General features: G+C 44.1%; 1 protein-coding gene across 1 annotated transcript; it reads right to left on the bottom strand.

Moving 5' to 3' along the window:
- Positions 1–3,151: 3,151 nt before the first annotated feature.
- LOC106582083 (WD repeat-containing protein 3) lies at positions 3,152–16,964 on the bottom strand. The gene is made up of 24 exons (XM_014164810.3): positions 16,875–16,964; positions 15,871–16,072; positions 15,381–15,590; positions 15,124–15,242; positions 13,994–14,072; positions 13,747–13,842; positions 13,510–13,605; positions 12,355–12,456; positions 12,107–12,204; positions 11,771–11,872; positions 11,450–11,680; positions 11,175–11,268; positions 10,971–11,072; positions 10,673–10,755; positions 10,311–10,506; positions 10,049–10,149; positions 5,584–5,695; positions 5,210–5,344; positions 5,043–5,093; positions 4,882–4,950; positions 4,620–4,763; positions 4,321–4,493; positions 3,581–3,674; positions 3,152–3,492 (listed from the first exon to the last, which is right to left on the bottom strand). Exons 2-24 carry the CDS (start codon positions 16,042–16,044, stop codon positions 3,337–3,339), a joined length of 2,817 nt encoding a protein of 938 aa, XP_014020285.3. The 5' UTR covers positions 16,045–16,072; positions 16,875–16,964; the 3' UTR covers positions 3,152–3,336.
- Positions 16,965–17,189: the final 225 nt, after the last annotated feature.

The raw sequence follows: 17,189 nt of genomic DNA, 5'->3' as shown, positions 1-17,189 counted from the left end.
CAGAGAGAGGTGGTCAGAGCTGGGCATGACTGAGCGTTCTGCCACCTCATCACTTAGACCCTGACTGGACGACCACCAAACCCTCACCGTCTCTTGCCGCGCTCCCATAGCAACCAGGTTATGACTCAGGGTCTCCTCGGACCGATCATGCCACCCCATATCTTACTCAGGTAGCTGCAGGCTTATTCAGCTAGAGTGCTGGATGCAGATTTAACCTAACACGTCTCACTAGAGTAAATGACTTTTGAAATGATTCACTCACTGACTAACTGACTAATTGTTAACTTACTGTTCACTGTTTCAATCTGTTCGAAAAATTGAACACGTCCTCTAGTTCAGCAGGTGTTGCTCATAGCTCATCTGAACAACTTCTCAGACTTGTTTGCGGTTGCTAAGCAAAAGCATCCAAACAGAGGCCAAAGAAATGTCACACTGACACTGTAATACTAGAAGACATATAAATCTATGTGAAAGATATGGGTCATGTTCTGTTTGAACTTGAACACTATGGATAATGGATTATTTGGGGTCGGTCACCTCCATGCTGTGGTATGCAACTAATGTGATGACGATGCTGTATTGACGTAGGGTTTGGATCAGTGGTCAGTCAGTGTTGGACCCTGTCCTAACCTTAACCATTATGAGCTGAACAGCAGAACAGGTGCTAGGGCTGTAATCTACACTTGGATAGGGGCCTTTAGATTCACATGGATGCCATATGTGGCTGCCGCCAAGTGTTTTGGGAAAGGTAAGCCTTCCACCCAGTGGTCAAGTTCAGTAGTGTAGCCTACTGTCTCAGCTAGGTCACCCGTGACACAAGTCAGTATTAGACATTGGGAGATGGTCAGGAGATAGAAACCAGCCACTAGGGCCAACAGTGAGTGTCTGCCTCACCATATGGCGTGCAAAAGGTTGCATGTTCGAATCCAATGATTGAATGTTGTTTTTGAGATTTTTGGATTAAGCCTATCCCAAACCTTAACTCTTCGGAGTTAATGCCTCAATTTTACCATAACCTTAAAAATGTGGATTTTAATGCCTCTGGTGCATTAGAGGCCTGTTAGAAACCAGTGATGGAAAGTTATTTTTGAGATTTTTGTTTTGAGCCTATCCCAAACCTTAACCCTTCGGAGTTAATGCCTAACCTTAAGATTTCAGCATTAATGCCTAAACTTAACCTTAAACAATTTGAATTTTGACATTTGGAACACCTTCGAAATTTGAGAAACATGAATGAACATTTAATTCTGCCGTGAGACTGCGGGAGCTTGTTGACTGTCTAAGCCAATACACCACTGAAGAAAAAAACTACTATTTTCTCTCTCGCTCCAATCCAACAGTGTGCCACGGCTGACTATTTTGGAAAACATTGTACTTGGCACACCTGATACAGCATGTCATCATATTATCTGTACAGCCTCAACACTTTTGTACATATGGGAGGGGTCTTCTGCATGAACGCAGCAATTACAATAGATACATATCTGCTTTCTACCTGACCTGTGTACTTATAGCTTACTTTTTGATAGTTATTCCATTCTCTTATAAACACTAATCTTGAAACTGGATTTGTCAATCCATAGTAATTTATCCAGGAACACCTTTTAAATAGGACTACTAGAGGTAAGCGCTTATTCTAAATTTCTCTCTTGACAGTTTACTCATCTGAAGAGCCAAGAGTCTGTCATTTTCAGGAACAGTCACAGCTATGGAACCCACCACCATTTCTCCCAGGTACACTGGCCTGTTGTCTGTGAAAAGCTATGAAGCTGAAATGAATAATAAACTCGGGGTCCATGAGTAGCTGTAGCCACAGTGCAGATGACTGAGATGGAGGGAGGAAACATCATAAACATTTCACTCACTGTGTGTTCGGTTAACAGCCAGAATATGACAGGTTGACAAAACACCAGGGAAATATTGCTATGAAATCCCTCACTTTTAGATATTGTTTGAGGCAGAGAAAGACATTACACACATTAAACTGGAAAAGTGTGCTGGAGGCTGTACTGAATAAGGCACGGTTAAATTGAGTTCATAGTTTCACTGAAAAGTAACTTGGGGTAATTTTGGGGTCATGTTTGCTAAATACTGTATCTAAAAGTTTTCATTCTGTTTTAATAATAAATTATGCATTCGAATGCCATTTAGATTTGAGATGAATTTTTGGAATCTATTGCTGTTGGGTTTGTGTGTGTGTGTCTGAGTCAGGTTTTTTCTGAAGAATTTTTAATTTTGGTAGGTGTGACATTTATGGCTTAAAGAGCCAAATCCAGCCTCGTAAAGAGTTGCCGTCCCTTTTTACAGCCTTATAAATACAGAGTAAATTTGTTTTTTGTCTGACTGAGATTAAAAAGTGAACAGAGGGAGGTTTTTTAAGGTGTCCATTTCATTAATTCATGGCACCCTGCGGTCAGGATATAAACACACAAAACGTGTTTGATGTAGGTGTGAAACACTGCTGTTACAGGATTAACATTCAGGGTTGGGTGGGAAAATGCAAGCAGTCCATCTTTCAGCAAAATTTGGCGCTGAAAACTGAGATGGCAGATCTGGGTACTATACTCTAGTCTTGCTAGTCTCCTTGAAATATGTAGTCTACGTACACGAGGTATAGACCCCGTAAATTCAGCCTGGGTTACAAGAGCAGTGAAATAAAGCTGAATCTGCCTCTTTCTCCCACTGATGGCAGTATAAAAATAACTGTGGAGAGGGAGGAGGGGTTCCCAGTAGCTGACTGAATCTAGTTCTGTCCTGTGTGCTCTTTGGGAGCAGTAGTCTTGGTGGCCTGTGACTGATCTGACACCCACCCCCCCCCTGAAGCCCACTTCAGTCCGGTTTGGCCCTGATCCAGCCATGAATCACTCCCCTAGGCTGTGTTACAGGAAGACCCAGAGAAACAGGCCTAAATCATACCTGTCCAAACCCCATGTGACAGGAAGCTAAGACCAACCAGGGAGGGAAAAGTCCAACTCGAAATGTAACTATTAAAGAAGGAGTTTTATATGAATGTGTTTTATACGAGCCTGTGGTTGCAGAGGGATCTGCTGTGTATACATACAGTACGTCCTTTGGACTTGAGTTAGGGAGCAGTGGATTTATTCATTCACAGGCCTTCTGTAAAACCTGAGGGAGTGAGGCTCAACATGAGTAACTCAGACACAGTTTATTTGGGAAATGAAGCATGTCATTGAATAACACAGTGTTATGTCCTATCAGGATCCTATAACAGTTCAGATATAAAACTAACAGCGTAAATCTCTCTGCTTAAGGCCACCCCTGCAGTAGCCTACTGGTCATGATGTGGGGTGTATATATATAAAATCCTGTGGTGATTCAGGCAATAGTGAGAATAGCTCTCTCTCTCTTCTTCCTCTTCCTCCTCTTCTCTTTAAGGAGACCGGTGGCGTCTGCGAAAAACATGACCTCCTCTTTGCTCTCGACCTCCCTCTGGAGGAACTGGAGACCAGCACTGTTGAATCCCAGAACATCCTGGAGCAGAAGAAGAGATACAGTTTTATATGACTTGAGGATCATTAGCCTTTAGAGTACATTTTCTATATTTTCCGATTAGACTCACCCTGATCTCTCTGACTTTAGAGATGGTGTTGATTCTCAGCTCGTCTATGACGGTCAGCAGCATCTGGTTACTGGAGATCTGGCCAAAGTGGATTCTGGAGAGACAAGGACAAGCACAGTGAAAACTGACACACTACTTTAGGCTCATCTACTCACGCTCACACTTCAGGTACCTTAGAGACACCAGACACACACTTGTGTGAGGTTGTTTGCATATGTGAGAAACACACAAACTGAGTAAAAAACACTTATGATTGGTGTGAGGTTGTTTGTTAGCATAACCATAAGTCTCAAGGGGTCATCCTTCCAAATCTCGTCGTGTTGACTCGACTATTGTAAGTCTGGAGAACTTTAGAATTGGATTTTGCGATTGAAAGGAAGCGCTGGTTGTTAACGCTCACATTTTATTGGCTCGGAGTAGAAAAGACGTTTCTTTTCAGGAGAGACATTTCCTTGTTTTCCCCATTTTGTTTGTGCCTCTTTTCCTACCGTGTGTCAGACAAAGATTTATTAGCCTATGCAGTGCCATTTTTTTTCTCTTAATGGTAGCTAGCTTGTTGCAAGCCAGAAAATTATTCAGAAACAGCACATATTTTTGGAGCTCCACCCATTCAAAATAGTTGATTGGTTTGATAAGTGGCAACGCGTCACTAGTTTGAATCTAGACTCCACCTCCTCCTGAGAACAACTTCTCCAGGTTTTCACACTACTTGAGAAGCCTGGCGTCCGAGGCTAGCATACCTGAGCAGGAAGAAGAGACAACGGCACACTAGCTCCACCTCCAGGCCGTCCTGGACATAGCAGTTGAAGAGAGACAGCAGGTCTGGAATGTAGGGGAACGGCAGGACCAGCAGAGACACCTCCAGCTCACTGGACCGGACCTTCTTTATTACGTCCAAGACGTAGCGAGACGGCTGCAAGAGAGGCAGGAGGACGTGGTTACTAAGTTAACATGATAGATTAGTGAGGATCAGAACTAGTACCCTGGGCTATGTATGTAGTATGATCATTTCAGATGGAATTAAAAAAAGAAAACTTACAGAAACGTTTCCAAAGGCCACAAGGACAGGATTGGCCTTAGGTGGAGACAACTGTTTTCCAGCTGACTGGCAGGCTATCTGATGCTCCTCCATTTTCCTGCTCTCTGATCTGTACAGCTCCAGAGCCTCCATGACACGCTCAGCCTGAAGAGACACACACACACACCGGCCATTACAAACTACACACGTACCTATCCGAACGTGCACACACACACACAACCTCTCCATCTCTGCAGTCTAGTTACTTGACATGGAGACTTACAGCTTTGACTGTCTCTATGGTTTTCTTCGCCGCTGGTGCTGCCTCTGCATCTTTGATCTCTCCTGGAACCTGTGAGACACACCAGACATCAACGAGACTGAACGACACTGAGAAAACAAACAATTTCATTTCCACTGGTTTGAAATAAAGTCAGCACTTACCACAGGCTCATCCCCTTTGGCCATGCCCTCCTCAAACTCAGCCTCTCTCTCCTAAAGAAAAACATTTGAGAGGGTGAAAAAGTTCAAGATAAAACCTGATTGGTGTCCACTATCTCCCTTCCCTTTTACCCACAGAGAAAGCATGTTTCTGGGGTACCACTACCCACCATCTCCCTCTCTTCCTCCAGGATGATGGGTTCTCTGGTCCTCTCCCAGAGCCTCAGGGACTTGTCGTGGGACGAGGACACAATGTGGTCCCCGTTAGGACTGATGGCCAGACACCAAACCTCCCGATGGTGACCCTGAGGATAGCACGTCACACACATGGGTCAGCGGTTAAAGGTCAACACTAGGGGTGGGGTCAAATCCATTTTCAATTTAGTCAATTAAGGAAGGGAAATGTAATTCCTCCAATGGGAAAAAAAAGAGCATTTAGGTAATTGGTTATGTCACTTATCAATATTCCCCAAAATGTTATCATGAATTCTAGACCTCATCTCTATATGGGAAATGTAGCTAACAGCACGGGAGTGAATGTCACCTCTAAGGTCTGGATGTGCTCAAATTTGTCTGCGTCCCACTGTTTTATCTTCTTGTCCTTCCCCGCTGTGAAGAACAGATGGGTTTTGGGGACAAACTGAAGGAACATGACGCTGAGAAAAGAGAGAAAAAAATGGCGACATGAAAGAGCAGATGGGGTGATGTCATCGGTCAGAGGCAGCTAACAAGGACAGTGTTTCTGAAACTGGAGATTAAATGAAATATTTTACTGGAAATGGGGAGAGTGGAGCCAACATCTATTAAATTATATCATTCAAGACCGTTGGTCAAGCTTCCACACTGACCATATGGCTGACAGCTTAGGATGATGTGTTCTTGCAGTATATTCTATATTCATATTAATATATATAAAACTCAACAACAAAAAGAAAACGGCCCTTATTCAGGACCGTGTCTTTCAAAGATAATTTGTAAAAATCCAAATAACTTCACAGATCTTCATTGTAAAGGGTTTAAAACACTGTTTCCTGTTCAATGAACCATAAACAATTAATGAACATACACCTGTGGAACGGTCGTTAAGACACTAATAGCTTACAGACGGTAGGCAATTAAGGTCACAGTTATGAAAACTTAAGACGCGAAAGAGGCCTTTCTACTGACTAAAAACACCAAAAGAAAGATGCCCAGGGTCCCTGCTCAACTGCGTGAACGTGCCTTAGGCATGCTGCAAGGAGGCATGAGGACTGCAGATGTGGCCAGGGCAATAAATTGCAATGTCCGTACTGTGAGACACCTAAGACAGCACTACAGGGAGACAGGACGAACAGCTGATCGTCCTCGCAGTGGCAGACCACATGTAACACCTGCATAGGATCGGTACATCTGAGCATCACACCTGCGGGACAGGTACAGGATGGCAACAACAACTGCCTGAGTTACACCAGGAACGCACAATCCCTCCATCAGTGCTCAGACTGTCCCCAATAGGCTGAGAGAGGCTGGACTGAGGGCTTGTAGGCCTGTTGTCTAGTGAGGACCTTCCTTACATCATCGGCAACAACGTCGCCGATGGGCACAAACCCCCCGTCGCTGGACCAGACAGGACTGGCAAAAAGTGCTCTTCACTGACGAGTCGCAGTTTTGTCTCACCAGGGGTGATGGTTGGATTCGGGTTTATTGTCGAAGGAATGAGCGTTACACCGAGGCATGTACTCTGGAGCGGGATCGATTTGGAGGTGGAGGGTCCGTCATGGTCTGGGCGGTGTGTCACAGCATCATCAGACTGAGCTTGTTGTCATTGCAGGAATTCTCAACGCTGTGCGTTACAGGGAAGACATCCTCCTCCCTCATGTGGTACCCTTCCTGCAGGCTCATCCTGACATGACCTTCCAGCATGACAATGCCACCAGCGCGTGATTTCCTGCAAGACAGGAATGTCAGTGTGCTGCCATGGCCAGCGAAGAGCCCGGATCTCAATCCCATTGAGCACGTCTGGGACCTTTTGGATCGGAGGGTGAGGGCTAGGGCCATTCCCCCCCAGAAATATCCAGGAACTTGCAGGTCACTTGGTGGAAGAGTGGGGTAACATCTCACAGCAAGAACTGGCAAATCTGGTGCAGTCCATGAGGAGATGCACTGCAGTACTTAATGCAGCTGGTGGCCACACCAGATACTGACTGTTACTTTTGAATTTGACCCCCCCTTTGTTCAGGGAGACATTATTCCATTTATGTTAGTCACATGTCTGTGGAACTTGTTGAGTTTATGTCTCAGTTGTTGAATTTTGTTATGTTCATACAAATATTAAGTTTGCTGAAAATAAACGCAGTTGACAGTGAGAGGACGTTGATTTTTTCCCTGAGTTTATTACTTACACTTATACAGTTTAAGTCGGAAGTTTACATACACTTAGGTTGGAGTCATTAAAACTCATTTTTCAACCACTCCACACATTTTTTGTTAAAACTATAGCTTTGGCAAGTTGGTTAGGACATCTGCTTTGTGCATGACACAAATACTTTTTACAACACTTGTTTACAGACAGATTATTTCACTGTATCACAATTCCAGTGGGTCGGAAGTTTACATATGCTAAGTTGACTGTGCCTTTAAACAGCCTGGAAAGTTCCAGAAAATGATGTAATGGCTTTAGAAGCTTCTGATAGGCTAATTGACATCACTTGACATCATTTGAGTCCATTGGAGGTGTACCTGTGGATGCATTTCAAGGCCTACCTTCAAACTCAGTGCCTCTCTGCTTGAGATCATGGGAAACCAAAAGAAATCAGCCTAGACCTCAGAAAAAACATTGTAGACCTCCACAAGTCTGGTTCATCCTTGGGAGCAATTTCCAAATGCCTGAAGGGTACCACCTTCATCTGTACAAACAATAGTACGCAAGTATAAACACCATGGGACCACACAGCCGTCATACCGCTCAGGAAGGAGACGCGTTCTGTTTCCTAGAGATGAACGTACTTTGGTGCGAAAAGTGCAAATCAATCCCAGAACAACAGCAAAGGACCTTGTGAAGATGCTGGAGGAAACTGGTACAAAAGTATCCATATCCACAGTAAAACGAGTCCTATATCGACATAACCTGAAAGGCCACTCAGCAAGGAAAAAGCCACTGCTCAACACCGGCATAAAAAAGCCAGACTATGGTTTGCAACTGCACATGGGGACAAAGATCGTACTTTTGGGAGAAATGTCCTCTGGTCTGATAAAACAAAAATAGAACTGTTTGGCCATAATGACCATCGTTATGTTTGGAGGAAAAAGGAGGAGGCTTGCAAGAACACCATCCCAACCGTGAAGCACGGGGGTGGCAGCATCATGTTGTTGGGGTGCTTGCTGCAGGAGGGACAGGTGCACGTCACAAAATATATGGCATCATGAGGATGGAAAATTATGTGGATACATTGAAGCAACATCTCAAGACATCAGTCAGGAAGTTAAAGCTTGGTCGCAAATGGGTCTTCCAAATGGACAATGAGCCCAAGCATACTTCCAAAGTTGTGGCAAAATGGCTTAAGGACAACAAAGTCAAGGTATTGGAGTGGCCATCACAAAGCCCTGACCTCAATTCTATAGAAAATTTCTGGCCAGAACTGAAATAGCGTGTGCGAGCAAGGAGGCCTACAAACCTGACTCAGTTGCACCAGCTCTGTCAGGAGCAATTGGCCAAAATTCACCCAACTTATTGTGGGAAGCTTGTGGAAGGCTACCCGAAACGTTTGACCCAAGTTTAAAATGTTTAAGGCAATGCTACCAAATACTAATTGAGTGCATGTAAACCTCTGACCCACTGGGAATGTGGTGAAAGAAATAAAAGCTGAAATAAATAATTCTCGCTACTATTATTCTGACATTTCACATTCTTAAAATAAAGTGGTGATCCTAAATGACCTAAGACAGAGCTTCAATTGGCGGACAGATCACCTTACATTCTCCGGCAAAATGTCTTGATAAACATGGGAATTCACTTTTCCGTCAATGATAGCAAGCTGTTCAGGCCCTGAGACAGCAAAGTAGCCCCAGACCATGATGCTCCTCCACCATACTTTACAGTTGGGATGAGGTTTTGATGTTGGTGTGCTGAGCCTTTTTTTCCTCCACACAGTATTGTGTGTTCCTTCCAAACAACTCAACTGTAGATTCATCCATCCACAGAATATTTTGCCAGTAGTGCTATGGAACATCCAGGTGCTCTTTTGCAAACTTCAGACGTGCAGCAATGTTTTTTTGGACAGCAGTTGCTTCTTCAGTGGTGCACTCCCATGAGCACCATTCTTGTTTAGTGTTTTACATATCATAGACTCGTCAAAGAGATGTTAGCATGTTCCAGAGATTTCTGTAAGTCTTTAGCTGACACTCTAGGATTCTTCTTAACCTCATTGAGCATTCTGTGCTGTGCTCTTGCAGTCATCTTTGCAGGACGGCCACTCCTAGGGAGAGCAGCAACAGTGCTGAACTTTCTCAATTTATCTTACGGTGGACTGATGAACATCAAGGCTTTTAGAGATACTTTTGTAACCCTTTCCAGCTTTATGCAAGTCAACAATTCTTAATCGTAGGTCTTCTGAGATCTTTTTTGTTCAAGACATGGTTCACATCAGGCAATGCTTCACGTGAATAGCAAACTCAGATTTTGTGAGTGTTTTTTATATTGCAGGGCAGCTCTAACCAACAACTCGAATCTTGTCTCATTGATTGGACTCCAGGTCCTGACTCCAATTAGCTTTTTGGTCATTAGCCAATGGGTTCAAATACTTTTTCCAACCTACACTGTGAATGTTTAAGTGATGTATTCAATATAGACAATACAATAATTGGTGTGGTATTTGTTGAAGCACACTGTGTTTGTCTATTGTTGTGACTTAAGAGGAAGATCAGATCAAATTCTTTTGACAAATTTATGTAGAAATCCAGGTAATTCCAAAGGGTTCACATACTTTTTCTTGCAACTGTGTGTGTATATATATGTCGTATTTTTTCTGTACCTGTCATCGTGGGCAAACATAGATCTGTGACAGTCCCCAAAGTCCAGACCCCAGATCTTGACGTTTCTGTCTGCAGAGCCAGTTGCTATCAAGGCACTGTCCTGAGAGATGGACAAGTAACATTCAGAGACAAGACAGATTGAAAACATACACGCAGCAACTTTAACCAACACACACAAGTATGCACATTCCATATTCATCTACTGTCACTCATTACATTCGCTTTTCGTTTGGGGTTGCTAGGATGAGTACCGGTACTCACATGAGAGATGTCCAGGCAGAGCACAGGCAGCTTGTGTCCATACAGAGACAAGAAGAACTTGAGTGTGTCTGTGTAGAAGACCTTGACGGTGCAGTCCAGCAGGGAGACAGCCAACAGTCTCTGGTCAGGAGAATATTTCACACACAACACATCCTCATCCAGCTGCAGTGTACGCATGTGTTTCACCGTCAGCCTCCTGCAACACAAACAATTAGAGCAGAGTAAACAGAAACTCCAGTCAAGTGCTCACTTGATAAAAGCATGCAGCCTGACTGGGCATAAAACCAGTTGCCTCTGGTATGAAACCGCATTCTAAGTGTTATTGACACTATGTGAAACAGAAGGAATAAAGCTTGGCTTACTTCTGTGCAGCGTCTTTGTCCATAATCAGCTCAAACTCCCAGAACTTCACTCTCTTGTCAGTCCCGCCAGTCACTATCCCCCTCTGAGGAAATCACATAATTACAGTCAAATAAACAGTCAGAGCAAATGGGAATGTTTAAAAATAGAAATTATACTATTTTATGGTCTTTTGTCTACAGATAAGGGGCCTATGGAGTTGTAATGGAGATTGGCACTTTAGAAGCTGAGACCCATGAAAACACTACATGTATGGTGGATGATGTTCAACATGGACAGAGAGGCAGATACAGACAGTACCTGATCAGGAGACAGACAGAGGGACCACAGAGCTCCGTTATGGGCGTCGACAGTCTCCATAAGGGTTCCTGATGCCAGGTCAAAGATCTGAATCTTACCACTCTGATAGAGAGAAGGTTAGCCTGGGTTACACACAATAGTTTAATACTGGATAACACACATCTACAGTAGTTTGGTGTACGTTAGTGTGTGCATGCGTGTTACCTTGGTTCCTAGGATAATCTGCCTGTCTCCAGGGACAAACAGGGAGCAGAGGGCGTACTCACACGCCATGGTGCGAATCACCTGCAGGGTAGACCTGTGACGTGGGAGAGACTTCCCGTTAGACACCCAATCAGAATGTATAAAACTGCTCATAATATAGTATGTGTCTAGGTGTCACCTTTAAAAGATGCTGGAAAGTCAGCTTAGTGAACTAGATTTAACTTGTACAGTGATCCACACAGTCAGGTCAGTCCTGTGTGACCTGACTTTCCCACCTGTTCCAGACTTTGACGGTGTCCCCAGAGGCGGAGAGGATAGCGATGTTGTCTGAGCTGAAGGCCAGCGTGCGGGCATCGGTGCGGTGGCCTCCCAGGGTGAGCCGGGAGGTCTTAGTGCCCGTGAGGTTCTTGTCAGTCGTCTTGAGGCTATAGGTCTCCACTGTGTTGTTCTGGAGCAGCATGGCTATCTTCAACTCCCCACCCGCACACATCAGGCAGTCCACCCATCTGGGATATGCGTGACACAAAACGTTGGTTGGTTGATTGATTGAGTGTGTGTGTGTGTGAGAGAGTGCGCGTGTGTGTGTTGCTGTGTACCTGATATTGGCGGAGGCCTTGATGTTGGTTAGTCTCACAATCTCATTTGCCAGATTCCTCTCCACCACAGGCTCTGGGGCGTCCTCTGCATTCTGCGCATCTCTACACCAGGGGGCAGCAGCACCTCATCTTTACATTTCACCAATTTCATCAACATAACTGTATTCATAAACATTGGAAGTATTTTGTTTGATTGGAATTAGATTGCACACGTTTTATTCTTTCAAATCATCTCTGAAGGCTTTGCAGTATCTGTCTGGCCCAACTTGGGCTATCTGCAGACTGGTCCCTGCCGTGGCTGAGGTGACAGTGTGATCTCTACTGTGTGCAACATACCTGGCCTTCTTCTTGGCTCTCTTCAGCTTCTTGGCCATCACCCTCTCCACCTCGTCCTCCGGCAGCACACTGAACACCTCCAGCACTGTGTCTGAGCCCTGCGAGAGAAGGATGGGGAAAAGGAGGAAAGATCAGAGGGAAGAATACACATTACATTAGTGATCTGAGAAATGTATGACAATAAATCAATATGACTGGAGGGTAAGTAAGACTGTACCAACATTAAAAAGTCAAAGGTCAACACTTACATGGCACGCCAGGACCTTGGCCTTGGCATCGGTAGTCATGGAGACCACCCTGTCCCTGGCCTCTCTCAGCAAAGAGCCAGCTTTCTTACAACTCAGGATCCTCTGTGTGTGTGAGAGAGAGAGAGAGAGACAGAGGGCAAGGGAAAAGTATGAAACACATACAGATTTCAGATACACATGCTATTAGACAGCAACAATTAAACTTCCGTACTTGACAGTGGTCCGTACACATGACCGTATTTTAGCGCCCCAAAAATATATATACTTACAGGTCAACTGTAATATGAATACCATTGTAAGGCACAATTTCTCCTCTTTCCAGCCAAATCAAAGACGAGATCTTTATGCTGCCCGTCTCTGCATGATTGAAGAAGGCAATGGAGCTCCGTTGGGGCTTTTTAAAAATGGCGGGTGGGGAAGTGAAGGCTACTGAGTAATAGTGAAAGGGGGAAATATGTCGTATGGGGAAACGGCTTTTTTCACCCGATTTGTCCAACTGATCACCTCTAAAATTGTAATAAAACACTATAAAGAATTTATATAATGTGTCATCACATACCTATTTGAAGGTTTATGACGAATTTGAATCGGATTTTCAGAGCGACGCTAAAGTTATCTTCAGAAGTAAACAGCGGCTTTTGAGTCATGATGGCTTGCAGTGATGACGCAAACAATGAATACATTCAGTTGTACAATTGACTAGGTATCCATCCCCCTTTCCTTGTTTTAATCTGCGAGAGAAGTGCTACCCCTGGTGGAAAGGCTGTACGGCACACGTGTTGCTTAATGCGTGTCGTACAATACATCGTGATACGTCACAATGTATCCTACAGCATCAGAGGGGTCCGTTTTTTTCCAACTTTTCTCATAAACTATTGGTCTATTACCATGTCAATCAATGCTTGAATAGAAACGTAGTTTAAACCCCGGATTTTGATGCCAACAGTCACTCAGTCCCATTAGTTTCATCACAGCCTCGTTTGAATGCAGCGGTACACAAAATCTGTACGGAACAGTGTTAGCTACCGTTACATATGCCATTCATTACTAGCTACTATACTTCTTCAGAGTTATTTTCTAGATGAACTGATTAACTTGTGCTGCAGGTAACCAATTGTGGTGTTTTGCCCTGTAGAGGATCATGGTCCGTCCTACCTCCTCAGGGCTCTCGTCCACAACTTCCTCCTCATCATCATCATCATCAAGTAGGCTTTTGCCTTTCTTCTCCTTCGGTTCACCAGCCTCTCTGCCCTGAACGACGGACAAACCGAGAGAGAGAATGAAGGACTTAACTAGCATTTTATTCAGATAAGCTATTTTTGACTTTTTCATTATTGTCCAAAATATGTAGTTGTGTGTTTAGAAGGCTCATTGTAGCTCCTCTGTGCTTACCTCCTCTAGGTAGTTGATGTCCCAGGCCCGGAGCTCACTGTCAGCTGAGCCTGTTATCAATCTACTCTCTTGGTTCAGCAGTGCCATGCCCCACACCTGACACACACACAACCAAGGTGATCCAATCAGATAAGTCTCCCTCAAAATGACTAACTAATGAGACAAGAGATCCAATCACCTCTTAGTACACCATCCAATGTCAACAACACGTGACAATCAAATGTTAAGATAGGCAGGAAGCACTCACCTCACTGCGATGTCCCAGCATGGTCTTAAAGCAGTGCTGGGTGTCAAGGTCCCACCACTTTACAAAGCTGTCCTTGGAGCTGGAGAAAACATCAGAAAGACCATTCAGACATCGGGGGGGGGGGGGGGTGTAACTTTCCCTAGCTGGTATCCAACCTGCGCTCCTCGTCTTTCAACGCTAGAACACTAAAGGCGTCCGAATGTTTTTGTTAGTTTTGGTCTTCGGCAAGGGTTTTTTCAGCTGTTCGAGCAAACAACATTTTTTTCTCGAGGCAAGGCAAAGTCGGTAGCCGAAGGCTACGCCCCTTCGTTGGTGATTGGTCAACAGTAGGGATTCTTCAATAAAGTGTTCTCATGCACATTTTTTCACTTGAGAAATACTGCACCAAACATCTTAGTTAGACGTAAAATTACGCAACTAAGATCTCCTCTGCAAAAACGTCATAAGAATTTCAAGCGGCGGTCTTTTAAGGTCATGAACAGTCCAAAAAAAATGTTTCATTAAATTTGAAGATATTTGAAGGAAACCTAACCAAAGTATGAAACATGACTTGCTTCTTCATTGATAAAGTTTGATCATAAAGTTACTGGTCCCCTCCCTCATGTCAAAAACTTGGATTCATTATTAAGGGGACAAGGTGACATCACCTTAACTCTCATTTTAATACACCAATGGTAACATGATATTCAGCCAGCATGGAACAAAAGGTCATTCACAACTCTGAAGCAGTTGTCATGTCAACACATCCATCAGCGCTGCTGTGAACCGCATTACAAGAGACATGCCAAATGGGAGATGTATAAAAAAAATAAGTGATATCATTGATTCAATTTCAATGTTGTTTGAGTTGCTTTATGTATCACCAAATTAGCTTGAGATGATTTTACTGCAACACTGCATCCAAGTTCCTCGACATAGGCGTTTCAAAGACCTGTCAGTCAAGGCGAGCTCATGACTATAAGCTCCCTGCCCAATCAGCCTGCCTTTTCAAACTTCCTGGTAGTTAGCCATGGGAGAAAAAGTACTTTTCAGAATGACTGTTCAGCACCTTTAAGGGAGTATGCCGACGCCTTAACAGTACCAGGGGCCAAGACAGAAAGTCAGAGACCTACATATGAGTGATGTACTACCTGGTGACCAGGAGGTTCTTGTCTTTGAGGAACAGGGCCTGTGTGACAGCGTCTTTGTGTCCTTTCAGTCGGTACAGACCACACTCGTTGATCACATCCCACACAATCACATCCGTGTCCTGAAAAGAAGAGAGATAATAATAGGCATATTACTAACCATATTTTAAATGCAAACGCCTTAGCTTGACCATGACGTCAGGACAGTCGACATCCTTGGGGACTCTGCCATCTCTACGGCAGCATAGTTCTGTTCTTACCTTGGATCCGGTCACCAGCCGAGAACCGAGAGTGTCGTAGCGGATCACAGTGACTGCGGACTTGTGCCCGTTGAAGGACACGTTGCTCTCGCCGTTCAATAGGCTGAAGATGCGCACAGCCCCGTCCTCGTAACCCACGGCAACATGGACGCCATCGGGGGAGGGGCAGAGGTACGTCACCTCGTGCTTGTTCCCCTTGAGAATCAGAACCTGGGACAGACAAGAGGACAGTTTCTAAGGAAGACAGCTGACCTAATATGTCATCTCTCACTATGAGGAAATACTGGTGATATATACAGTTACAACTTGGTATCACTGGCCAAGTCATCTTATTTGAGTTATCGACAGCCATGGGTTAGGACATTTCAGACCCAATTATAAGAGCACTGTCAGCAATGATGACCCTGATATCGGCTATGACAGCAGCAGTAGCCTACTGACAAATCCACTGAGTCAACCCTACATGAATAGATCCTCCCAAGTCTCTCACCTTCTCTGCTTTACGCACGTCCCATATGAAGACATGCTCGCAGGCAGCCACAGCCACAAAGCGTCCTCTCTCCCCTCCTCGCATGGTGACAAAGGCCACGTTGGCCTTCTGGCTCCCAATTACTCCGAACACGGCGCTGGCAGCATAGCGCAGGTACTGCTTGGTCAACCCCATGGTCACAAGATCAGGGCGATATCACAGGCTAGGGAGGATGAGACAGTGATGATGAATATCATATGATGATGGACTGGAGAACAGACATGGAATGACAACTGGAGCATCAGCTAGCCCTTCTGGCTTCAATGCATTACAGAAGGGCAAGTGTATCAGCATTATGTAGGCTAAACGCTGAGACAAGTGTACAATGTGCATTATAGCAAGTCTGGGTGCCAATCTGTTTCTGCCCCTTGCTAAAAACTCCTTATGGAATTGTCCTGTTTGGCTTGACAAGGAGTAACGTTAGGCAAGAGCACAAACAGATCTGGGACCAGGCTACATTATAGCTACAAAACAATGGATACAACAGTTACTAGTAGCACTGTAATAGTTAGCAAGCTAAGTCAATTCTGACAACTACATTTGTTAGAAGACCTGGTGAGATCCAGTGACCATGTGAGACCATTGCCAAGGACAGCAAATGAGTAACGTTACCGTTAGGCAAGAGCACACACAGATCTGGGACCAGGCTACATTATAGCAACAACATACAAAACAATGTATACAACAGTTACTAGTACTACTGTAATAGTTAGCTAAGTCAATTCTGAGAACTACATTTGTTCGAACACTTAGCGAGATCCAGTGACCATAGCCAAGTTCCGCTGCAGTAGCTGGCTAACCTTCGCTATGTCGCTAGCTTTAACGTTAGGCCCACGTGGTGTTCCACAGCATCGCTAAACCAACTAAATTACACAGTAAAACAAGCAAAACATGTTTTGTGACTGATTGATAAACATTTCGTTTACAAATGTATGATGTATACTTTTCCCAATTGTTTATCTTACTTGAATAAAGTTGCTAATTCCTAGATTGAGGCATCCAGCCAGTGATGTTTTCTGACTTCCAGGCACACGAGGAAGACCCTACTAATCAAACACAGTTGGTCGAACACAAACACATACGCACACATTGATGTCTCTCAAATTTCAGAAAGGCAGATACGAGAATGCGTATATATAAAAAAAAATGTTACCTGAGTATTGTACTTATGGTTGTGTTCAATTGCAATATATAAAACTAATGATCAATCACATGGATTTTTATATGTATCCATTACTTTAGTCTGTATAATGGGTATTGTGTTGTTGATTTACAGAAAA

Source organism: Salmo salar, chromosome 21 (assembly GCF_965601325.2).
Source record: "Salmo salar chromosome 21, fSalSal1, whole genome shotgun sequence".
NCBI classification, from domain to species: Eukaryota; Metazoa; Chordata; class Actinopteri; order Salmoniformes; family Salmonidae; genus Salmo; species Salmo salar.
Note: the sequence above shows the minus strand (reverse complement) of the source record. Positions and strands in the feature narration are given on the sequence as shown.

Coding starts and splice junctions, on each gene's coding strand:
- LOC106582083 (XM_014164810.3), bottom strand. CDS start 16,044: ATGGGGTTGACCAAGCAGTACCTGCGCTATGCTGCCAGCGCCGTGTTC. Junction 13,606..13,746: donor ACATCAACTACCTAGAGGAG/GTAAGCACAGAG, acceptor TCCGTCGTTCAG/GGCAGAGAGGCTGGTGAACC. Junction 12,205..12,354: donor CCAAGGTCCTGGCGTGCCAT/GTAAGTGTTGAC, acceptor CTTCTCTCGCAG/GGCTCAGACACAGTGCTGGA.